This window comes from Spinacia oleracea, chromosome 1, assembly GCF_020520425.1.
Source record: "Spinacia oleracea cultivar Varoflay chromosome 1, BTI_SOV_V1, whole genome shotgun sequence".
NCBI lineage: Eukaryota > Viridiplantae > Streptophyta > Magnoliopsida > Caryophyllales > Amaranthaceae > Spinacia > Spinacia oleracea.
The window spans coordinates 77,561,262-77,586,553 of NC_079487.1; the positions used below are offsets into that span (position 1 = coordinate 77,561,262).

At 40.5% G+C, this 25,292-nt stretch overlaps 3 protein-coding genes across 4 annotated transcripts; 2 read left to right on the forward strand and 1 right to left on the reverse strand.

Moving 5' to 3' along the window:
* Window positions 1-1,110: 1,110 nt before the first annotated feature.
* LOC110775438 (chalcone isomerase-like protein 2) lies at window positions 1,111-3,380 on the forward strand. 2 transcript variants are annotated; one of them, XM_021980039.2, is made up of 5 exons: window positions 1,111-1,229; window positions 2,164-2,244; window positions 2,531-2,686; window positions 2,780-3,003; window positions 3,095-3,380. In XM_021980039.2, the coding sequence occupies exons 1-5, from the start codon at window positions 1,223-1,225 to the stop codon at window positions 3,254-3,256; spliced, it is 630 nt and encodes a 209-aa protein (XP_021835731.1). In that variant the 5' UTR covers window positions 1,111-1,222; the 3' UTR covers window positions 3,257-3,380. The 2 variants fall into 2 exon arrangements, with proteins under 2 accessions (XP_021835731.1, XP_021835732.1); XM_021980040.2 differs by having other exon boundaries at window positions 1,207-1,347.
* A 136-nt stretch (window positions 3,381-3,516) lies between these two features.
* Window positions 3,517-4,697, reverse strand: LOC110775439 (RING-H2 finger protein ATL73). Its single transcript, XM_021980041.2, has one exon. The coding sequence runs from the start codon at window positions 4,353-4,355 to the stop codon at window positions 3,765-3,767; it is 591 nt and encodes a 196-aa protein (XP_021835733.2). The 5' UTR covers window positions 4,356-4,697; the 3' UTR covers window positions 3,517-3,764.
* Window positions 4,698-9,924: 5,227 nt separating this feature from the next.
* LOC110775440 (transcription factor RF2b) lies at window positions 9,925-12,830 on the forward strand. Its single transcript, XM_056834682.1, has 4 exons — window positions 9,925-10,759; window positions 11,271-11,403; window positions 11,523-11,607; window positions 11,748-12,830. The coding sequence occupies exons 1-4, from the start codon at window positions 10,326-10,328 to the stop codon at window positions 12,488-12,490; spliced, it is 1,395 nt and encodes a 464-aa protein (XP_056690660.1). The 5' UTR covers window positions 9,925-10,325; the 3' UTR covers window positions 12,491-12,830.
* The last annotated feature ends 12,462 nt before the right edge of the window (window positions 12,831-25,292 follow it).

The following is a 25,292-nucleotide window of genomic DNA, read 5'->3' on the forward strand; positions in this document are numbered from 1 at the left end:
TTTTGCGAGCTTTTAAAATTGTATTCGAATACACGACAAGAATCATTTTTGGATAACCCTAGTCATGACACTATGTTGGTTTGAACATGCATTTTGAACATGAAAATTGCTACTTGTATGTGATCACTTCGCTTTAAAGTTGACTAAAGGGACCTAAGGCCGGTTTTTCCAAGAATTATCTTTGTTAAGCGTGATGTAACCTTTTGTATGTTATTGAATTTAGCATGTGAGGTGATGAAATCAATAAGCAAGTACAGCATAATCACAATAAGTAAAGGAATTATTGAAAGTGCGTATAAAACCACATCACCTTAAAATAAGGTGAGTAAAGAGTGCGGAATTGAAATAGCAAGAATAAGGGTGCAATATTGAAATGCGATATTGAAAGGTGCGATATTGAAATGCGTTATTGAAAGGTGCGATATTGAAAGGTGCGATATTGAAATGCGTTATTGAAAGGTGCGATATTGTAATTGTATTATTGTATTTGAGATCCGAACGCCAGAAGACTACTTAATAATAAGTGCGTCCGACACAGATTCAATTCTAAAAATCTCAACTTTTGGATGAGTTGCTCATCCCAAAGTGTCTTTGACCACATGAATAGTAAACATGAGGAATATTATGAAACAGAGGGAGTACCACCCAATAAATTAGTAAGTCAATTAAATTGCCTAAAACTATGCGTCGGTCAAACCGGGGCGAGTATTAAGGGATGGAGAAAGTAGTAAGTATAAGTTGTATATTCATATCTTTTGTTAAATATGGTTCAAATATTTAAAGGAGAAATAAATATACCCGAAGTTCCATATATAATATGGACATACGGTGTATATTTAAGAGCTCGTACCATACATAAGGGCCCCTTTGGAGCACTTTTATCGCGATTCGCCCTGAGCTCCTAAAATATCAGGATCGACCCTGTCCATTTCCACCATTTATTACGTGCTACCATACAGACCGTTAAGGTACAAAGTAATAATGAAGTCGCTCTATTTTTATTTCATCAAAAGTTCAAAACTAAAATCTAGGTAAAATAATCTTTTTATGTTTCTCCTTCAACATATGTGGGCCCGTATAATCGTAGTCCACATAAAGGAAAATGTCATTGAAGGAGGGCGAAAACAGAATTAAAGAAAAGCAACGAAAAATTGACTTGAAAACTCAGAACGTAGTGAAGTAAGCAACCTCTCATAAGCTTACCTACCTCCTTTGCCTTTGAATGTTAGGTACCACTCTATTTATATTTCACTCATTTTGTAACATTCAACTTCTTTAATACAAGCATCATTTACTTTACATACTCCTTCATCAATCGTTAATCTCTTCTCAATTCTACGATAATCAGTAAGTACTTCTGTTTAATCTCCTGATTTACTAGATTTTCGTTTTATTTATTTGTTTTTATTTATGTTTTCAATGTGATAAAGACTGTCCAAAGTTCAAGTTGTTCATCATTAATGATATTTTATTATTAATCATACTTACACACACCATTTATGTGTCTATGTTAATACTCTTGGTTCATTTGTATGAATGACATGGCATCTTGTAATCTTGTTAAGTGTATCAATATAGTGGAGATGTCGTATGACCATTATTTAAGGGAAGTTTTTTACAAATCCGATCCTCTGATCCGTGGATCATTACTAGATTGTTTGATTGAAGGTTTGCTTAAAACCCCAAGTTGGATCTTTTCAAGTTATTTATAAACAACCTTAACTAAATAAATTTGTTAAAACGGTCCTGAATTTTACTTATGTTCAATCAACCCCCATATATATAAAAGGAATATTTAAATGAACAAATAAATTTAAAAAATATTGAGTGGTTGTTTACATAACTACACTACACTATAGGTCGAGTTTGTGTTGAGATAAGTGCGCGTGTGCCAATGTCAACTAGTCTAACTGGGCTGATAAAATATCTGAATGGGTATCCAAAAACTTTGGATCTGAGTCTTTTATATACGGATCCAGTGTCCCTTACGACTTTCTATGCATGTAAATAGTAGGTACCTTAAGTCCTAAATTCCAATTGTATCCATAAATTGTAGTACGTGACTAGGTGTTGGTGCATTATGTGGATGAAAAGAGTAACAAAAACTTGATACCCTTTGTTTTTGAATGGTATGACTAATTAGATTATTTACTGATGATGCAGTGGGAAACGATGTAATAGTGGATGATATTGCTTTTGCTCCTCAAGTTACATTAACCAAATCGCTACCCCTCTTGGGTTATGGTAAGAGATTCAACTTAATCAAGCTTGATTGTATTATTACTGATCAAGAATTTATTTGAACAAAACTAACTTGTTTCCTGAATTATTTTGACTTAATCGCGTAAACCAATTTACATACATAGGATGATCCTGTCCAAAGTTTTCATGAGATTCTTATCAATCCATATTAGAAATCAACTGAAAGCATTCATAAGAATATCAATCCGTTTAGATGGTGAAATTGCTTTAGTAGTTGTTAAGTGTGGTACGAAAAGTGAGCGTTCTGTTATGGTTATGGACTGAACAGGGTGCACAGAACTTGAAATCCACTTCCTGCAAATAAAGTTCACAGCAATTGGAGTGTACATGGAGAGGGAAGTGGTACAACACTTGCAGAAATGGAAGGGTAAATCAGGAAAAGAGCTCGCCGATGATGATGATTTCTTTGATGCTCTTACTGCTGGTAAAACCAGTAGCATTTTTATTTTATATTTACTCCTACATTTATCAAGTTCAGAACAATGCTGATGTAGGTTGTTGTGAATATTTTGTGCAGCCCCTGTGGAAACAGTAATTAAAGCTGTGGTGATCAAAGAAATTAAGGCTTCACAATTAGGCACACAGCTGGAGGGTTCAGTAAGGGACCGATTGGCAGCTGCAGACAAGTATGAAGAAGAGGAAGAAGCTGCACTTGAGAAGGTTGCCGAGTTCTTCCCCACCAAATACCTTAAGAAAGACTCTTTCTTCACTTTCAGCTTCTTTGCTTCAGGCACAGCTCAGGTTAACTTGTTATTCATTTATCCTTGAAGAATTCAACTCCATATAAGTAAGGTCAGTCAGCTGTTAACAGATATTCGAATTTTATTGACAGATAACTATCACCACGGATGAGAAAGAAGAAACAACGACAGCCGTGGAGAACAAAAATGTGGTGGAGATGATAAAGAAATGGTATTTAGGTGGAAGCAGGTCAGTGACTCCTTCGACTATAGAGTGCTTGTGTAACAACCTCTCAGCCGAGTTATCCAACTGAATGTAATGTAATGCAAATGAGTGTAAAAGGATCCTATTCAGATTGTGCCCTGTTTTTAATCTCTGCTAATAATACATGTCCATGTCCTCTTTGGTAATAATAGAGTGATCTTTCGTTTTTATCATTGCTTTCTGACATACCATTTGAGGCGATATCGGACAGGAATGGTAGTGTTTTCTGAGTTAGTACTAATACTAGTATATAGAAAATCAAGTATCACTTGATCCATATAGAATCCAAAAACATAACACCCGAGTGTGACCATAGCCGATTCAACCCAAACAAACCCAACCCGGACAATGAATTTTCCACTTCTACTCAAGACTCTTTGTATGTCTGTTTTCCTACTAGCTTTGGATAGCTCCATTTGAAAAAAATTGGGGTATATATACATATCTACAAATTAATTAGCTAAACAAAACTCTTTTTGTGGTGCTTCAAAGGTACCTTAATTAGCTCATGCCACTCATCATCCTAGTAATGACCACACAATTGATCCTCTAGTGCCTTAGCTTTGAGCTGCATCACCAGCAGCAGCAGCAGCAGGCTGATTTGTAGGATTCGCAACTCCCACAGACACCAGAATGGCACCATTTCCTGCCCATTCCGATAGTGATTGGCGGCACGTAGGACAGGTAGAGTGAGAAAGCAACCAAGTATCAATACACTTACTATGATACCCATGTTTGCATTTTGGTAACACTTTTATATTTTCCCCTTCCGTAAACTCCCCTAAACATATCATGCAATCCGTTGACATAACACTTGTAGCTATACGGTATATTGTTGTTGGAATCTGCCTTATGGTGCTCCTCTTAAGCCCTCGATTGACCGACCCCACATAGGCCTCGCTTACTTCTTGCCTGTGGCGGTGATGATGTTGGCCTGTCAAACAACGGAGGGCACACCTTACAATCGAGTTCAACCCAAGAGCACATAACAAGGCACAAAGCAACACGGCTAGGATTACCACCATGTTAGCATCAATGTCAATGTTTACTCTTGCATCACGACCTTCGTTGCTACAGGGTGAGATTGCCATGGGTATGGGTGGTGGTGTTTCACCAAAGAGGCGGTGGTGAGGCAGGGCCCACGCCATCGCTAACTCTTAGCTTGTACTAGACTCCACTACTATTACTACTACTACTACGCATCCAAGTTTCTTTTGTATTTTTTTTTGGGGCAATAACTAGGAAGGTGTTATGTTGTATGTTTCTTGTTATTACACTACTACAAGTAGTAGTAGTAGTGACATTACCAGGAGGAGGGTAGTATCAAGTAATGGAAAGACACATAATGTCTTTTCAAGAGATTCTAACTTGATCAACACAATCAATAAAAGGAATATTGTTGTAATACACATAGGCATACAAAGCGATTCATAATATATTCATTGTTCATAGGGAGACCCGTAACAAGTTTTAAAGGACAAGGCCTGCCAAAACTCCAAAATATATGTCTTGTTTAGATTGGAGTAAAAACGGTGTATGGTTGTATCATGTCAAATGCAGTTAGGTCGTTCATCTTACCTACTAAAAAATAAAAATAAATGAGTAGTCCCGTAATACTTATATGATTGATCATCCTATAATTTGCTTATTCGATCTATACTAAATAATGAATGTGCTAGTGCTAGACCCTAACAATAGGAATAAAAGGCATTATTATCATACTAGATTAACTCCCAACATTAGGCATCTTGGGCCTTTGCTTTATAAGCCATCCAAGTACCTCATTCCACACCCAGAGTGAAAAAGCCATATTCATGAATGCTTTAAGCATCTTTGAATCATTGTCAATATAGCACCAACTAATCATAGACAATTGGGGAAAAAGATGGGGCTTAATGCTTGCATACATAAAGCACCCGTAATCTTGGATGTTGCTCATCTTATTGAGTACCACGTACAAAGTTAAAAGTTAACATGGACAAGTTAACATATCCAATATAATGATCGACTGATCGAAGAAGGGCCTATTGTGCACTAGTATCATGTGTTACAAGTCCATGGGCCTTATTGTACCCAAAGACTCAAAGTTAGAGTTGACACTGGCTAGGACGACTTGAAACACAACATACGCCAGCGTGGGTTTGGTTTGGCATAGAATAACATCATGTGCCATATATTATGGGTGAGGATCTATAACTCTACTCTAAAATAGACAGCATGACACACGTGACACGTCACTTCCCGGCGCAAATTTCCCGTTAGAAACGCCTTTCCCAAAAAGAATATCTACTTTATTTGATTTTTATTTTCTCCATTTTTTATAAACTGTTTATGTATGGAAAACAATATTTGAATATAGAATATGACAATATACTAGAAAATTTTGTTAATATTTTTCATATCAATAATAGAAAATATTATTACTCAATATTTTGGTCAGATTAAGCATATTGAATATTTTGATCAAATTATCATATCAACTATATTTTTTTGGTGTTAGCACCCAGTTCACCCTTAGGGCTAATCTGGATTCAGGACAAGTTCTGTGTGGATAGGTTCCAGTCCCCTCCCAATTGTTGCTGTAGGGGATCGAACACAGGTCCTCCCTACTAATTTCAGCCCCAATCACCACTCAACCAACAGACAATTAGTATATCAACTATATAAAATATATAATACGTAGTAGGACGTAAAGTGCAGATTAAATACATAAATTGCATATTAGTTGAAAATTAGCCGTGTTGTGAACTTTACGTCCGTATTGGGTAAACTAGTGTCTATAACTCGGTTACGGATCGGGTAAATTATCATATTAGTGGTTTGAGCAAGATAGGAATTTTCAACTAAGACCCATGGACTTGTACCACATCACAGGATAGTATGATACTGATTCTATTCGTTCAGACAAATGATTAGCATGAAGTATAGTTGGCCATGGGCTGAAACGGGAAGGGGGTTGTCCGAATCGACACAAAATTGACCTGATACAGCACGAGCTCGTTTTAAATCCCAATGACATGCAAGTGAGGTATTTGATAGACCAAGGGTCGTGTAGTCTCGTGCGTAGATATCATTTTTGAAATTTACACGACCACGATGGGCCTATGCATACTGTCATGGTCTGAATATTTTGACATCGGATCCGTGCGGCGCACTCTTTCCTATTGGCGGCAAGGATGCGAGCCTTGTGCGGAATGAGTGTCTTGTGAGTTGTAGGGGCACGAGTAAGCGTCTGATTCTGAAGGGCACTCTTGCCTATTGGCGACAAGTGCGAGGGTCGAGGGTCGAACGGGGCGCTTGTGTGCGCACAGCAGGCACAAGCTAGACCGTCGACCAGAGTGTATCTGTTTTGAGGAAGACTTTGTTGGGTCTTAGAAAACTTAAAAGCATGCGACAACACAATATCTATAAAAGCTAGCAACAACACATGAATTAAGCAAAGGCAACTCCTGATGAGAGGTATTGGTTCATACCCCTCATAGAGGTTTATTTTGAATTAGCTAAAACTTGCCAGTGAACACTGTAATTACAGTAACATAATAATTCAATCTAGAGCCTAGAAAACTATTATAAAGATCCTAGAAAGCACTAGATAAGGAAAATACACTAGATAAGCACTAGATAAGAAAACTATTACAGTTGCTGGAGTTTTCCTTGATCTTCTTGTCTCTTGGTATCTTGTTTTGTCTCTGCTGGAGTCTTATTGGCTTGGGTTTGATGCTTCTTGTGAATCCAAGTCTTCCTTGATTCTTGTTTCTTTCTCAGAGTAGCTTGGCCCGAACTAGCATTTTGATTCTTGTATCTGTTGCGACGGTGTGTTTGAGATGTCGCAGTGTGGCTCCATCACTCACTTTGGTGGGTATCTGGTGCGAGGTTGCTTCTGGGATGTCGCCTTCTTCAAGGGCTTCATCACTTGCATGGCCGACAAGTGTCGGACTTCTTCTTCTTCTTCCTCTTCTTCTTGAGGTATCATTCTCATGGCGCCCATTCTGTAGATGGAACCCATTCTCTGAGGTTGCACATCTTCTTCTTCTTCGGACTCGCTTGTTTCATTGACGGTCATGGCCGACAGTCTCTTTTGGAGGTTGTCAATCTCCCCTTTGTGTTTGCACTCCCACCATTTGTGTTGGCCTCGACATAGCAAGCAGGTAAGTCTACTGATGTTTCCCAAGGGCGTGCCGACTTTGGATTCTCTTGTAGATTGGGATGGCGATGACCATGATTTCTGAGAGTTGCCTCCCCCATTTCTTGGATTGAATCCCCCGACTAAGCTGGACGGCACCTTGGAGCCACTTGTTGCGCTCTTAGGTGAGTTTGGAGTCGGGCCCTCCAAACTTGTAGGCGTCCCCCTTGGTTCTTCTTCTGAGCGATGCCCCTCCCAGCCGCAGAGTAGTCCATTAATCTCTCTGCAACACTCATTGCAGCCGAAAGGGTGTCAACATTTGCCCTCAATACTTCACGCTGCGCCCATTCTTGTAGCCTGTGAACAAAGTTGAACAACCGATCCTTTTCATTCATGTCACGGATGTCCAACATGCAAGCCGAGTATTCTTTCGCGTAGTCGCGTATGGAGCCCTTGTGGTGGATATCCTGCAGCTTCATTCTTGCAACAAACTCGGTGTTCTCGGGGTAGAACTGATCTTTGAGTTTCTTCTTGAACTCTTCCCAAGTATCTATCTTGATCTTCCCACCTTCGATGTCGGCGTGCTTTGTGCGCCACCATAGCTTCGCATCATCCGACAAGTGCATGGTCGCAGTATAGACCTTTAGCTCGTTGCTGAGCTGACAAATCCTAAAGTATTGCTCCATGTCGAAGAGGAAGTTATCAACTTATTTCGAGTCTCTAGCGCCATTGTAGTCTCAAGGCTTTGGAGGTTTGATTTTTATTGCACCACCTCCGCCCGAGTCAGTCCTTGAGGCGCGCATCAGGGTTGCGTACTTATCTTGCGCATCTTCCGCTTGCTTCTGAACAAAGTTGAGTTGTTCCTAAAGCGCTTCTTTCTCTTGCATGAGCTCATCGACCGCACTCTCGAGTCTTTCTATCTCTTTGGCTTGGCCAATCACAACTTCCTCGAGTCGGGTACAGCTCTCTGACTTGCCTTCTAGCCAGGCTAGTCTTTCTTCGATTGATTCCTTCTCAGTTTGCTTCCTTGGGTCTTTCGGGGCCTAGGTTTGAGCCTTAGCTCTGATACCAACTGTCACGTGACCAAATATTTTTCAGTAGATAATTAGTGACTAACCTTCAACTAGTTGTTAATTTGTAACCGATTTTTGTAACTGGAAATGAGTTGGTTGGTAAATAGTGACTGAAAACATATCAGTAATTAATTGGTGACTAACACTTGAGCAGTAGTAATTTAGCTACTGATTTTCCTTCGGTCGCAAAAATTTGTCGCTAAAAGGCATGTTTCTTGTAGTGCACGGTCCGAATGTTTTGACACCGGATCCGTGCGGCGCACTCTTGCCTATTGGCGGCAAGGATGTGAGCCTTGTGCGGAATGAGTGTCTTGTGACTCGTAGGGGCACGAGTAAGCGTCTGATTCAGAAGGACACTCTTGCCTATTGGCGACAAGAGCGAGGGTCGAGGGTCAAACGGGGCGCTTGTGTGCGCACAGCAGGCACAAGCGGGACCGTCGACGAGAGTATATTTGTTTATAGGAAGACTTTGTTGGGTCTTAGAAAGCTTAAAAGCATGCGACAACACAATATCTATAAAGGCTAGCAAACAACACATGAATTAAGCAAAGGCAACTCCTGATGAGAGGTATTGGTTCATACCCCTCATAGAGGTTTATTTTGAATTAGCTAAAACTTGCCAGTGAACACTGGAATTACAGTAACATAATAATTCTATCTAAAGCCTAGAAAACTATTAGAAAGATCCTAGAAAGCACTAGATAAGCAAATTAAATACAAGTAAAGGAAGGTTGGATTCTAACACATACACTGACCCACTTTTTTAATCAATTAACCCAAAAATCTTAAAATTTGTAAGGGGGCAAGAGATACGACACGATCTGGTCAGAAACGTGAAATGGGGTCGTATTTGGACCTCATTTATGAAATAGTGGCACGAGTCTAAGTGTCTAACATGACTTTTCCAAGCACGGCCCATTAAGACACGAGGCACATAAGCTTGATGCATGGGCCCACACGGTCTGATATGTTCCCAGTTCTATCATGTGGCTCGGATAAAATAAACAAAGCACAATTCACATCTAATTGTTGTTCAAGAAAATGTGAAGATTTTGAGACCAATGGCTGTACATTAAAGTCATAAATACACCTTGCCTTCGGTAAAAAAATGTCGTAAAAATAATGTGGAGTAAAACCTTTCAATTCATGTTCTAAAATTTAACAGTACGTGTTAATTTGTCTAATGTAAGAGTTTTTATTTTTATTTTTTTGAGGGATGTAAAATGTAAGGTCATACCATTGAAGCTACCTATTAGTTTAAACCTCTTTTATCTTTTTTGCTGGAAAAATTAACACCTCTTTAACCATAAATAATTTTAACTATATAAATATTATTCAATACTCCGTAAAATTTATACTAGTGAAAAAAGTTAATATTGTGAAAAATATGTATTTATGACCTGTTACAATCCAAAAAATTTACGGATAACAATATTTTAATTTATATTAGGAAAAAAAATCACGGTCAAAGTGCAAAACAAAAATAGCATAAAAGGGAGAATTAAAAATAAAGAGTAGAGGGAGTAATATTGGAGGGAAGAGGTTTATTTTGCGTAAAATCCAAATTTCATATAAGAACCTCTCACTTGAATTCCCTCCAAAAAAGTCGCTCCTCCGCCCACCAACTTCCTGTTAACGTCCCTTTGACATTCCTCTTCCCCTGTCTCTCTTTTCTCTCTCTCTATTTTCCGACGGGAGAATTCGACATCCTCCCGTCATCAATCACCACTACCATCATCACCACCACCACCACCACCACCGTAAATAAAGAGAGAGGACAAGGGATCAAAAAAAATATATAAAAAAATAACATAACGACCGAATATATTATTTATTAATAATATAAATAATCAATTACGGGCGTAGAGTAATTAAGGTATATAATGTCAATGGCTATGGTAATGCTTGCGTAGCCACTTTAAATGGGCCACCGGAGAGTTCACTCGGAGATCTATCTACGATTTCCTGACGAAGTTAGCTTCGGGGGTTCCATGGACGGAGGTGATAATGAGGCTGATGATCTTTTGGCTACTTATATGGATATGGAGAAAATCGAGTATTGTGCCGAAAATCGGAACAATCCTATGAATAATAATGCTCCTCAGGATCATGATCATGATCTTGATCTTGATCTTGATCTTGATCATGATCAACAACATAGACATTGCTTTACTATGGATGAGTTTTCCGGGTTCTCGAGTAATAATGATAATGATAATGATTATAGCAAGATTAACAATAATAATAATTATAATGCCGGCGGCGGGGGCGGGGGTGCTTCTCTTGAAGCTAAGAAGGCTATGCCCCCTGATAAATTAGCTGAGTTGTGGGTTGCTGATCCTAAACGAGCTAAGAGGTTAACCTCTCCTTTTTTTTCTTCTCCCTAATTACAATTATAATTACAATTAGCTGTTTTTATTCTTGCAATTTGGTTTTCCATTTTTATTTTAAAAATTAAAAAAACGAAAACAAAGGGAATGGTACGTTTTTTCCAATCAAAACTTATAAGAAAATCATCTTTTGTCATGGATATAGTTGTAAATTAGATCATGGACACATGTGCACGATGCTCATTGTACACCAAAAGATTACAATCATGTGTACAAAATAACATGAGATTAAAAATAAACGTACCATATAATATGTTTATCATTATATTGTCTTCTTTTGCATATAATTTATGTTCTTTTAGTGCGTAAAACGAGTATAATGCACATTTGTCTATAGTCCAGACATTGATATAATATTTGAAATATTTCAAGTTTTTAAATCAATCCTAGTTCACTACAAAATATTTTCTTGGTATGAATACTGGATCAAATACTAGCTTGTAACAAGGATGGCTTAGAATGGAAATTTGGATGCAGGATATTGGCTAATAGGCAGTCTGCTGCTCGATCAAAAGAGCGAAAGGCACGATATATGCAGGAGCTAGAGAAAAGAGTAAAATCTTTGCAAACAGAAGCAACTGCACTCTCTGTACAGCTCTCACTTTTTAAGGTTGGTCATTTGTTTCCCCCTGAATCTCTTGGGCTTTTCTAGTTTCTGAAACGGATACATGACTGTTGTAAGAGTTTCTTTAAGGAGTTCTATAATGCATTTTGTTTCCCTATTTCCAGAGGGATACGGGTAGTTTAACAAGCGAGAACATTGATCTCAGACGTCAATTAGAATCCATGGAACAACAGGCTCAGCTACGTGATGGTATATATGTGCCATCCTCATAAATATTTTCTAGTCATCTTTAATTTTAGGAGAGGGAAATGTATGAACATTGTAGGCTAGCTTGTCGCGTAAACCAACATATATAACTGAATCTTGTTAGATGTTACCTTGTGAAACAGCTTTAAATGACGCACTCAAACAGGAATTGGACAGGCTTGCGGTTGCTACTGGAGATGCTTCAACCACTGCAGACACATTTGTTATGCCACTGCAGAACGTTCCTCATCATTCACAACAGCAGCAGCAGCAGCAGCACCAACGCCACCAGCAACATCAGCAGCAGCACCAACAACAGCAATCAGCCTGTCTATTTGAGTCTAACATGATGTCCAACCCTCATCAAATCGACTCAAAAATGTCCTGTCTGCATCCCTTTGAGCTGAATATCTCACACACTTCTCAAGCACTGGACTCACACCAAACAGAAATACTGCATAGCTCTCATCAATCTGTGGATCAACATACTGATTCAAACATCTTTAATATGCCTCAACAACCAAAAGTACAGCAACATTGTCTCATTGGTAGAAAACATTATCTTCCATTCGAGCCATCTAGGCCAAGAGTTCCTCAATATTCTACAACCAAAACAAATATGAATTACCCTACTCTAACTCCACCAGTTGTGTCTGTGTCGCCCCTCGGACATCTTCCACCATACTCGTTAGAATCAAACAACAGTCAAAGCCCTGAACAACAAGTATACGTCACATCTCAACCACATTTGCTATCCCAAATGACTAAACAAGACCATATTACCAAAACACAAGCTCTCGATATGAATAACGCTTTTGATTCTTATCAACTTGTGAAAATACAAGGCATGTCTATTATAGCCAATGAAAATATCAAAGGATTTTAAGCTAATTCATTCAAATATAGCTTCTATTCCTTTTGTAAGCTAGCTAGCTAGTTACGATACAAGAAAGCATATCATTTCTCGTAAGCTTTCGAAAGTTCGTGTTAGCTAGCCTTGCTCAATTAATTAGCTTCATTCCCTGTTATACACACACACTCTATATGTATTTTGAACATAGTTAAGTTTCCCTTTTAAATATCAATGTTTTGTCCAACTGTGCTGAAACAATGTTATAATCTCTATATGTATTTTAAACATAGCTCATTTTATTTTCAACTCTAAATGTTTTCAACAACATTGAAAAACAATAAGCCATTTAATCAAAGTATTTGCTTAATTGTCATGTAATATTAGGATGTGATTGAAAGAATAATATTCCGTGAGGATTTCATTAGCTTAGGTATCAATATATACAAGCTAGATACGTAGCCTAACCCTAGGCGCCAAGTCTGGCTGAATATGCTAACAATATTGGACTAATTATGCTAACAAATCATTTACATTAATTTACACCTAAGGAATATATTTACATACTCCCTCTGTATTTTTTTAAGGGATACACTTGCCTTTTCCGGCCGTATTTATTTAAGAGATACACTTGCCATTTTTAGTAACTTATCAACCCCAGCATCTAATTAAATAATACATCTAATATACCCTATCACCCACCATCCTATTAAACAAATATTTTCATAAACCCACCCCACCCTCCACCCACCAAAATGACATGGTCCCCACATATTTAATTATTAAAATATCTATCCAACCCCACTTGCTTTATTATTTTATTTCATTCAATTATTCTTCTTAATACCCGTGCCCGACCAAGTGTATCTCTTAAAAAAATACGGAGGGAGTATATTCTAACATTCCCCCTCAGTTGAAACGGGAGACGTTCGAACGCTGAGACTGTCCCGAAAATCCTCAAATAAGACTTGTGGAAGTCCCTTAGTAAATATATCGGCAATCTGATATCTAGACAAAACATGTAGTACACGAATGTTATTCCAGTAGGAACACGTACAAGAGAGGGGTGAATTGTATTTGAAACTTTTAGTAAAGTTTCTTGTGAAACTTAGTGTTGACCCTAAAGTTTTGATGATGACAAAGCAAACTCCTGACTATTGGTTAAGTTATGTTGCATAATAGGTTCCGAGATCCTTAGAGGGATAATGCTATGTTAAGAAGATCCTGAGTTGGATAAACTAAGCAACGTGGAATATAAGCAAGTAATTGATCCATGTCAGACACTACATTGAAGAAATAATCATTAAGCTAGTTTACAAAGGCGAGATCCTTAGGCGAGTTCCTAAGGCGAGATCCTCATATATTATGTGGATCCTCGATGTTCCAGAGAAGGAACAAATTGGGAAGACTTCGAGTGAAGCTTCTAAAGGTGCAACATGAAGACTACGACATATGAGTTTATGTTTAGGATTTAGGTAAGTATTTAATATTGTTTATACGTAATTTGGAACGAAAGGAACCTAAGTATTTTGGTACGTTTTAAATTGAAATATATTAACTGTAATTATAAAAGAGTTTTAAGTTGGAAAATCTTTGTTAATAAATAAAATGAATTTAATTAATAAATGTAAACATAGGATTCTGTTTTCATTCTCCTTGTTTCTCAAGCAAAACATTTTCCATGATCCTTAAAACTCTCCCACGTATTTCTGTTTAAACGTGCAAGTAGTGTTTTGATTTGGTCTCCCTGTTTCTCTCCAACTATACCCATGTTACTGAGCAGTAACAGTTAGTGGGTAGTTGAGAAGAACATGGGTATCCAACCTTAGGTAAAACTCCTCTATAAAAGGAAAAGAGTTTTTGCTTTTTAAAACACAACTGATTTCTACAAAATCTATCTTAAATGTTTTAAAAGAATCAGTTTGCAAAATAGAGTGTTCCTTGAGTTCCTTATTACTATAAGCTTTATTATGTACTAGAATCTATCTATCATATTGTATTTTGGGTTTAAGGGTTGAGTGATCCTTGAGTGACTTAGAGTTAAGTCAAAGAGAGAAAGAGCGACTAAGAGTTTAGTCAAAGAGAGAAAGAGCGACTTAGAGTTAAGTCAAAGAGAAAAGGAGCGGCTTAGAGTTAAGTCAGAGAGAGAAAGAGTAGCACAGTAATCGAAGGGGATTGTTGTGGGGAACTCGTGTTCGAGAGGAACTCGAGTTAAAGAGTGTCTTTGTAATAGAGTTATTACATTAATACAAAAGAGTAGTGAGGTTCTTCTTGATTAGGATCAAGAAGGTTCCTCCGTTTTATATCTTTCTTCGCTTATTGTTCTCAGTCTCTTTATTGTTTAAATTCCGCAAGAAACTTACCCAAGTTCCCAAGAAACAATTCACCCCCCCTCTTGTCAAGTGTTCCTACTGAACTATCATTTAGACATAACAAAGGAACTGAGAAACACAGAGACGAAAGATAAATAATTGAGGAAACTTCTTGATACTCACCAAGAAGGAAAAACCTCAAACACTATTTTATCTTAAAGTAATACCTCAATTACAATATATAATACTACAACTCGAGTTCCACTCAAACCCGAGTTCTTTACAGTTTTCTATTTCGAATACTGCACTCTTCTTTATCTCTTCCTCTCACACTTAACTCTAAATCTTTACAAGGATCACTCAATCCTTTCGCACTCAAAAATACAACATTTTTATCATAACACTTAGTATTAATAAAGCTTAGATATTTTAGGAACTTAGGAACTCGAATTTAACTAGGACACAAACTCTTTAAGACAATTTTAGGAAATAAAAGACTCTTGAAATATTTGTGTGTTTTTAACAGAAAACGCACAACCTTTTTATAGAGAGTTGTCATTAGGGTTTTTCCCTTCAAAATCTCAACTGCCAACAACACTCCTTGGTCTCCACGTCCCTTGTCTTGAGGAACAAGGGAAGACCACTTCCCACGTAGCTTCCACGATCACTGGACGTGGTTTAGACCAATTCAACTGCCCAAAAGATTTTCTAAAACAGTTTTATTAACTTACAAAATCTTAGGAGAAATATTAGGGAATCTAAAACAGTTTTACTTGAAAAATAAGATAAAAGGAAAATCCGATTTTATTAAATACGTAAAACTTATAATTAATTATTTGAATAATTTCCATAAAATTTGCTACCAGATATTTTGACAAATATACTAAATAAACCTAAGTTCCTCGAGTTCCTTATATACCATTTGCAATATTAATAGTTTACATAAGTTCTTAGTACAGTAGACTACCTAGACTTCAATTCATGTCTTCCCTTTTCTGAAGGTTGCAACTCAGAAGATTCAGTTGTTCCAGCTTTGGACCAGATGAGTTCCTCATTAAGTATAGAGGAACTCAAGATTAGGAACTTCATCCTCCTTTGTGTATAACATGAGAACCATTCGATTGCAATTGTTGTTTATTTGATGTTTATTGACTTTGATGCTCTAGCCTTGCTAGTTCCAACTTAGGAACCCCAACAGCTATCCCTAGTTCCTCATAGGAACTTGAACATTCAACTGTAACAATAAATCAACAACATTAGGAGCTTTTCCTTTTGTCATCAACCAAAACTAGGGTCAACAATATTTCACCTTTTTGGTGATGTCAACACGAGCAAACTTTTTACAACTAGCGATTAACATATAGTAAGAATAGAAGTTTTTTTATCATTCAATCTACTAAGCTATTAAATCAAATATACTTAACTTAAAAATTAAAAACTTACAAAGAGAACACAAGATGGTGAGCATAAAACAAAGTTTGATTGCCTTAAGAAGTTTGCAAATGATTTTCCCCCTGTTGGCATTAACAAAAAGAATAACACAATAGTACAAACATTCCAAACATAGTGCCCCAAGATCAACGTTTGGCAAGTCAAGTTAGCCTCAAAGTATTGCATGTACCTGCTCACACAACATTTAAGTACGAGAAACAACAACCAGAAACTAGCAAAGTAAAGATACTTAATTGAAGTAAGTTTGAAAATCTGAACCAAAAGGGAGATCACCCGAGTTTTAATTATACATAACATATTTTCATATAAATTTATATTTATATTATAAACCGTACATCGCACGGGTACTAAACTAATTACTCATCTTATTTTTTATTCTCATTAATTAAAACCTTCGGAAACGTATGTTGTAAGTTTGTAACTAAAGAGAACGAAACTGCATATAAACGTAGCAGACTAGCAGGATCGTTAACATGAATAAATTAGGATAAGACTGGATGGTTATCGTGTTTAATAATTAAAGGGGCGACATTGAACGACATCCTTGTGGAATTTGAATCTTTGAGATAGCAATCTTTGAAACCTCACCATGTGCAACATCGCCCCCACAAATCCATAATCAAACGGTCCAACAAATGTTACTCCTTTCAATTCCTAGTCCGATCCATCAACAGTGGCCTACTTGGCAAAGGAACCTGATGTATTTTATGACTAACATGTCAATTCTTTTTTGGAATTTTAAATTTATATGCACCACAACATTTGTAAATTTATGAATATTTCAATTATATATACAAAACATTATAGAAACACAATCAAAATACTTTTTTGGACCGTTTTTAGAGGCTTTTACCACTACTTAACTTAAAATAGTTAAATATACTTCGCTCGCATGTGATGAAGTTATGAATTTATGATTAATCCAGTGGTTAAAAGCGTTGGAAACTCCTTGTCATAAAACCAAAAAATATGTAATCCGTAATAAAGTTACCCAAGTTCTCAACATACCACGTGTTTTAATCATTTTCTAAATAAATATATAAAAAATAATTCATTTATATTTTTAGAGAAGAAAAATAATAATAGTTCTCTTTACTCTATAAAAATAAATTTCAGTTTCAATAAATTCAAATAAATTATGCTCTTATTAGGTGAAATTCATACTACATCTGTTCCTAAATGTTCTTTATGCTTACTATTACACGGTAATTAAGAAACTTTGGTCATTTGGAGAACATGTGATGGTGGGGTAAACAAATGAGAAAATTAGTGATTATAAATTGTCCAACAATGTGAGTGGATGAAAATTAATATTAAAGTATTGCAAGTTATATGTTGTAGTGGGCCAAATGAAGATATAAATGTTAAATTTATATGCTAAAAATAGAATAAAATAGAGTGTGAAAAAAACTTTCAAGAACGGACTAAAACGAAAAGCTTAAATAATTTTCAAGAACGGAGGGTGTACATCAATGAAGAAAAAGAAAATAATATTATCCTCAAATACTAACATGATTCTTTAGTTTTGACTAATGTTTGGGCTCCCAATTGATTCTCGATTGGGCCACTAAGTCCAAAGCCCAAAGACCAATGGCTAGTCAGCCATCCATCAAGGCCCAAGGCCCAATAGCAATAAATAACCTATGGGCATTTATTATACAAACACTATAAATAGGCCGCCAAGGCTCACACCTCAAGGTACGTCCAATTTATCGCCTTAAGACTACTCTTCTAGAGAACTTCTCTCTAGAATCCGAGCATCGTTCTTACTTAGGCATCGGAGGGGCTTTCCTCGGAAACACCCCCGAGGCTAGTGACTTTGCTCTTGTGCAGGTGAATTCGGACTCCACTCATTCAAGCAAGCAAGATCTTCAACACATACAAAAAGGGCCTTCATTCGAAGCCCATTGTTTCAATCTTTACAACACCGGAACAATTTGGCGCCGTCTGTGGGGAAGAACACTTCAAAGCCTTTGAAAGACATCAATCACCTCTTTCCGCGAAAATGGTTAATGATGCTATTAACAACAATGATGACGATATGATAGTGCGGTCAGATTCAGAATCTGACCAAGAGGAGCACCCTCAATCGATGGCGAGGTCACAGCCAAGCAGAGCTACGACCGCCACAAACGCAGGACCTCCGATTCCAACTAGGGAAGAGCTCACTGCGGCCATGACCATCATGCAAAACTTCCTCTTCAATGAGAAGCAGCAAGGATTGGCAAAAGACCGCAGAGAGGAGAGGAGGACCAGGCGAAGGCTGAACGAACAACCCAGTGTAGAAGTGTCCAGACCCGAAAGAGAGCTCCTCCCCTTGACAGGAACACACCTGACGTCGAGATGGATGGAAAGCACGTGGGACACCCAAAAAAGGGCACAACAACAACCAGATTGGTTTGCAAAACCATCGCCTACTCCAACAGCTCTCCAAAGCGAATCGACTACTCATAACACTCGGATCCGAAGCTCGGTGCTCAGCAGGTTGAGGCCCTCGGTCCACTCAAGGTTAAGACCTTCGATCCATACGAGACTCGGGGTAGGCGAACCAAGCAGATCTGGCGAACGACCCGAGGTCAGTAGCCGAGAAAGAAGAAGAGACAGGAGGCATGATCGAACCCCTAGCCCCCATCGTACGCCCGAACGTTCTAATCACAGAACCTCGGCAAACGAAGGCATCAGGGCTAGACTCGGGAAAAGAATCATGACTCCCACGTCATCCCCTTTCTCGGACGAGCTGATCATGGAAGAAATACCGAAGGTAAGACTGCCAGCACACCTAACCTATAGCGGAATCACAGATGCGAGGGATCATGTCATCTCCTACGAGCAGCAAATGTTCTTGAGTCCCTACTCCGAAGCATGTTGGTGTAAATATTTCCCAACCACGCTAACCGGAGTGGCGGGAGAGTGGTTTAGATCGCTGCCGAAGGGATCGATCAAGAGCTGGAAAAAGCTGAAAAAGAGATTCTGCACACAGTTCGTGAGCAACAACCGCCCCGAGCGAACCACAGCAGAACTAACCTCAATCCAACAAGAAAGAGACGAAAGTCTAAGAGAATTCATGGCCAGATTCATGAAGGAATCAACAAACATACCAAACTTGCAGCCAGACGTGGCCATCTTCGCCTTGAAGCACGCGCTCCAGGAAGGGAAATTCCGTGACGAACTCTCAATGAAGAATCCCTCCAGAATAGCTGACGTGCTCCAAATGGCTGATGCGTTCATCAGAACCGAAGAGTTCAACAAGGCCGCTGCAAGATTGAAAGGATCGTCGGATCCGAGAGACACAAAGAATACCCAGAGCAAGCCCGAGGGCGGCTCAAGGAAAGGGAAGGAGAAAGTAGGAGCTAGAGAGATGAGCCCGAAGAAAGACGGGAGAAGGGGTGAACTTCAACCCAAATACACTAACTACACTCCACTAGCTCTGCCCCGAAAAGAGATCTTTAGCCTCAACAGAAACGATGAAAAGTGGAAACTACCGGGGAAGCTCAAGTCCAACCCAGCTCGGAGAAACAAGAACAAATGGTGCGAATTTCATGACGACTTCGGTCACCACACCGAAGAATGTAACTCGCTGAAAGACAACATCGAGGACCTCGTCCGCCGAGGTTACCTGAAACAATACTTGTTAGACCGAAGAGAGGAAAAAGAAAAGGCCGCCAGTGGCAAACAACATGAGCAACCCCAGAAGAGGGTCTACGAAGCAACAGGACACAAGAAAAACGACATCCTAGTGGTGTTCGGGGGGCAGAAGTCTGGCCAGGCCAGCAAGAAACACCTAAGAGCCCTCTCCCATCGGGTCAACTTCAGCGCGGTGGGAGACAACCAGCCACACCCCCCGAACATGACCTTCACTGCTGATGATTGCTTCGGAGTCCAGTACAAACATGACGATCCTTTAGTCATTTCCATGGACCTCAATAACCACAACGTACATCGAGTGTTAGTCGACGGAGGAAGTGCCGTCAATATCATCTTCAGAAACTGCTTCGAGCAGCTGATCCTCGAAAAACCAGAGGAAGCACTAACGAAAGTCAGTTATCCTCTGATCGGATTCAACGGATCCGCAGCTATCCCTCGAGGAAAGATCACCCTGCCAGTCACGGTGGGTGAAGGCCAAGCAGCAAAAACCCTTCGGGACGAATTTTTGGTGATGGGTTGCGATTCCGTATACAACGTAATCATGGGAAGAACCATGATCCACAAGATGCAAGCAGTCCCCTCCACATACCATCAGCTGATGATATACGTCTCGGACGCAGGGTTCGCCGAGCGAATTAGAGGCGATCAAGAGGTCGCAAGAAGAACCTGCCACACTGCTGTCCGAAAGCCCAAACTAGGGGACGGCCCCGAGGAAGAAAAAGGAGCTACAGGAGAGGAAAGCGAGGCAAAAAGGAGAAAAGCAAGCACGAGCAGCCTATCTCCCGCAGAAGTTGATGCCCGCCCCGAAACCCTATCTCCTGAACCAGATCAAGAAATGGAGGATATCTTCCTCGAAGATAATTCAGACAGGAGCGTCCGAATAGGCAAGGGCCTAAGCTCGGGGCTCCGAATCGATTTGATCCGACTACTCAGGGATCACAAAGACATCTTTGCATGGTCAGCAGCAGATATGCCAGGGATAAATCCGAAGCTGATTTGTCACAAGCTGGACGTCAACGCTGAAGCTCGGCCAGTCAAGCAAAAAAAGAGGAACTACTCCTCGGAGAAAAACAAAGTCATCGCCGAGGAGGTGAAAAAGTTGCAGGAGGCCGGATTCATCGAACCATGCATGTATCCAAAATGGCTGGCCAACGTGGTGATGGTCAAAAAAGCGAACGGCTCCTGGCGAATGTGCGTGGATTTCACAGATCTGAACCGAGCCTGCCCCAAAGACTGCTATCCCCTGCCAAGGATAGATCAATTGGTTGACTCCACCAGCGGCCATGCGCTGCTCAGCTTCATGGATGCCTTTTCAGGCTACCACCAAGTATTCATGCACCCCGACGACAGGGCAAAGACAGCATTCATCACAAGCGCAGGAGTGTTCAACTACAAAATGATGCCTTTCGGCTTGAAAAATGCCGGAGCCACCTACCAGAGGCTAGTTGATCACGTCTTCGCCGACCAGAAAGGGAGGAATGTGGAGGTCTATGTGGATGACTCCATCGTAAAAAGCATCAAGGAGGAAGACCATGTCAAAGACTTGGCAGAGACCTTCGGAAATCTGAGGAAATACAGCATGAAGCTGAACCCAAAAAAATGCGTCTTCGGGGTGAAGTCAGGGAAGTTCCTCGGATTCATGGTGGGCGAAAGAGGAATTGACGCGAACCCAGACAAAGTCCAAGCGGCATTGGATTTACCCGAGCCAAAGACCAAGAGAGATGTGCAGAGGCTAACCGGCAGGTTAGCCGCACTAACAAGGTTCATATCAAAAGCCTCGGACAAGGGAGCCCCCTTCTTCAAAGCACTGAAACCAAAGAACCTCCCCGGGGGAGAAGCAGAACCAGTCAAGAAAAAGGGGGTCCCGAGGAAGGTGGATCCCGAACTGATATGGGAACAGGAGCAAAAAGAAGCTTTTCAGCAACTCAGAGCCCACCTAGCTCAACTGCCGACACTGGCCAGACCAAAGGAGGGGGAAACCCTGTACCTATATGTCGCAGTCAGCCCTGGAACCGTCAGCGCAGTGCTTCTTCGGGAAGAAGAGAAGAAGCAACAGCCAATCTACTTCACCAGCCGAACACTCACAGGGGCCGAAACTCGGTACCCGCTCATCGAGAAAGTCGCATATGCAGTAGTGGTAGCTGCGCGAAAACTGAGGCCATACTTCGACTCCCACCAGATCACAGTACTAACTGACCAACCGCTCGAGAAAGTACTCGACAAAATAGAGAGGTCAGGAAGATTGGCTGCCTGGGCCTTCGAACTATCAGAGTTCGGCATCAAATATCAGCCGAGGACAGCAATCAAAGCACAAGCGTTGGCAGACTTCTTGGCCGAGTGCTCATACCAGGAAATGCTGGATGATACGAAAAGCACTTGGGAGGTCTTCACTGACGGATCTTCCACAATAAACGGCTCAGGAGCAGGAGTTGTACTAATCCCCCCGACGGGGAAAAGCATAGAGTATGCATTGAAGTTCGGCTTCAAAGCAACTAACAACGAGGCCGAATATGAGGCCGCAATCGCAGGGATAGAGCTTTGCTTATCCCTGGAGGCCGAGCATGTTTGCCTCAAAACTGATTCCCAGCTTGTAGCCAACCAGATCCGAGGGGAGTATGAGGCCAAGTGGCCCAGCATGACAGCTTACTTAGCAAAAATTAAATCCTTAACGTCAAAGTTAAGATCCTTTGAAGTCATTCTCATCCCCCGAGGACAAAACACGCAAGCAGACGCACTGTCAAAACTCGCAAGCTCAACACTCATCGACCTAAACAGGTCGGTCCACGTGGAAGTTCACCAAGAAAGAAGCATTGACTTGCTACCCACCGCAGTATGCAGTTTACGCACCGAACCCATCTGGATGGACGCGGTAGTTGCATACAAAGAAAGGGGAGAACTTCCCGAAGATAAGCTGCAGGCGAGAAAACTGAAAAGATTCAACAAGTGGTTCATCATCAGCGCCGAAAGAGAGCTCATGAGGAAATCATTCTCCGCTCCGCTGCTAAAATGTGTGGGTCCAACAGACGCTGACTACATCCTAAGAGAAATCCACCTCGGGATATGCGGAAACCACATCGGAGGCAGGACATTGGCACATAAAGCCCTTCGGGCCGGATACTGGTGGCCCACTATGGTTTCCGAGGCAAAGCAGATGGCAAGGAAATGCGAGAAATGCCAAAAGTTCGCACCAGCCATCCATCAACCAGCTCAAACCCTATAATCAACACTGTATCCCTTACCATTCGCACAGTGGGGGTTAGACATCATTGGTCCCTTCCCCTCAGCTACGAACCAGAAGAAGTGGTTGATTGTAGGAGTCGACTATTTTAGCAAATGGATCGAAGCTGAAGCTGTCTCCTCCATCACCGAACCTCAGGTCCGCAAGTTCATATGGCAGAACATCATCACAAGGTTCGGCATACCAAGACTGATGGTCTTCGACCACGGGAAACAGTTCGACAACACCCCGTTGCAAAAATGGTGCAAACAGTTCGGCATACACCTAGCTTACTCGGCAGTTTGCCACCCACAAAGCAACGGGCAAGCCGAAGCTGCTAACAAACTCATCCTCAATGCACTCAAGAAAAGAGTCGAGGATGACAAAAACAAATGGTTAGAAGAGCTACCCGGAACGCTATGGTCCCTTCGGACCACTGAGAAAGAAGCTACCGGGCAAACACCGTTCCACCTTGTATATGGATCCGAAGCTGTCATCCCTGTGGAAATCGGAACAGAAAGCCTGAGGATCCAGGCATACAACAGGTATGATGGGCTCCAAGGAGAAAGCAACAACCAACTTCTGTCCGAAGCTCTCGATCTACTGGACGAAGCTCGGAACGATGCAAGGACACTCAACGCAGCCTATTTGCAGAGGGTCAACAAGCATTACAACCGAAGAGTCAACGCCAGACCCCTAAAAGTCGGTGATCTAGTACTCAGAAACGCCGCCTCGGTTCAGAAAGGACGGATCCATGGCAAACTCTCAGCCACTTGGGAAGGACCATACATCATCCATTCCGAAAAAAGGCCAGGCACGTTTATGCTGAAACAGTTAGATGGAACAATTTTGAAGAACCATTGGAATACCGATGTTCTCAAGAAATATTTTGTATGATCTCTGTCTGTAAACCAAGTAAGTTGTTTAATGAGAAGAGGAAAGCCATCGGCACCATGTGTTTCATTAAACTTATCTCTATATTTATTGTCCCCTTATATATATGTGCAGCCTCGGATCTGATCAATCCGAGACTAAAAACAGGTTGACTTTGCCCATTCCTTGATAAAATGCAAGAAATGACCAAATCATACACTTCAAGGAATCGTCCAGAATCCTCGGATTCGCGATACCCAGATAAAACTTGTTCGCCACAAACAGTCGCTCGAATCAAGTTACAAAACTTCGGCTCAGATCCGATCGCCGAAGACATAACTAAGAGGCAGACTAGCGATCTCTTGCCCAGGTTTCCGAACCACAAGAGATCGGAAGAACAATCCAGACCTCTGAGCAGATCGACGGATTTGAAGAGTCTGGAAACTAAAGAGTCTCTTAGCAGATCTACGGATTTGAAGAACTCGCAAAATTAAAGAGTCTCTTAGCAGATCTACGGATTTGAAGAACTCGCAAAACTAAAGAGTCTCTTAGCAGATCTACGGATTTGAAGAACTCGCAAAACTAAAGAGTCTCTTAGCAGATCTACGGATTTGAAGAACTCACAAAGTTAAAGAGTCTCTTAGCAGATCTACGGATTTGAAGAACTCGCAAAGTTAAAGAGTCTCTTAGCAGATCTACGGATTGGAAGAACTCGCAAACTAAAAAGTCTCTTAACAGATCTACGGATTTGAAGAGCTCGCAAGATCAAAGGGTTTTTAGCAAGTCTACAGAAATAAGAGCCCGAAAAGTCTACAGATTCAAAGACTTAAAATTGCGAAAGTACAAAATTGAAAAGAAGCAGCCAAGTAACAAACATTCATTTTTCATTCAATATTTGGGGGAAGTACAAATACATCAAATAAACTCGGCACATACCCGAAGACCCTCAAAAATTGAAAACAAAATGAAACAGTTAAAATCGGCAGCCATCAACAGACAATACCGGCCTACCGAAGTACTAAGAAAACAAAAAGAAATGAGTACAACGCAGCGCCGAGGCAAAAGGGGGAAAGGCAAGCACATATTCGGAAGTCCTCAACTGGAACCGACCGACTCTGAAGAAGACGACTGCCCGAATCCCTAACTCTTGGGAGTCTCAGGAGCAGCCCCTAGGGGAGCATCCTTCGAAGAACCCCCAACAGTAGTATCACCCTCGGAAGTCGCCTTCTGGGCCCGAGCCTCTGCAAGAGCAGCTTGGCGTTCAGCTTCAGCTTCGTCTCGATCAGCTTGGCATTCCACCAAGTGGTCCTCGGCCTGCATCCAGAGGGGAACTTTCTCG

Coding starts and splice junctions, on each gene's coding strand:
- LOC110775438 (XM_021980039.2), top strand. Junction 2,245..2,530: donor GCTACCCCTCTTGGGTTATG/GTAAGAGATTCA, acceptor TGGACTGAACAG/GGTGCACAGAACTTGAAATC. Junction 2,687..2,779: donor CTTTGATGCTCTTACTGCTG/GTAAAACCAGTA, acceptor TATTTTGTGCAG/CCCCTGTGGAAACAGTAATT.
- LOC110775439 (XM_021980041.2), bottom strand. CDS start 4,355: ATGGCGTGGGCCCTGCCTCACCACCGCCTCTTTGGTGAAACACCACCA.
- LOC110775440 (XM_056834682.1), top strand. CDS start 10,326: ATGGGCCACCGGAGAGTTCACTCGGAGATCTATCTACGATTTCCTGAC. Junction 10,760..11,270: donor GATCCTAAACGAGCTAAGAG/GTTAACCTCTCC, acceptor ATTTGGATGCAG/GATATTGGCTAATAGGCAGT. Junction 11,404..11,522: donor TACAGCTCTCACTTTTTAAG/GTTGGTCATTTG, acceptor CCCTATTTCCAG/AGGGATACGGGTAGTTTAAC.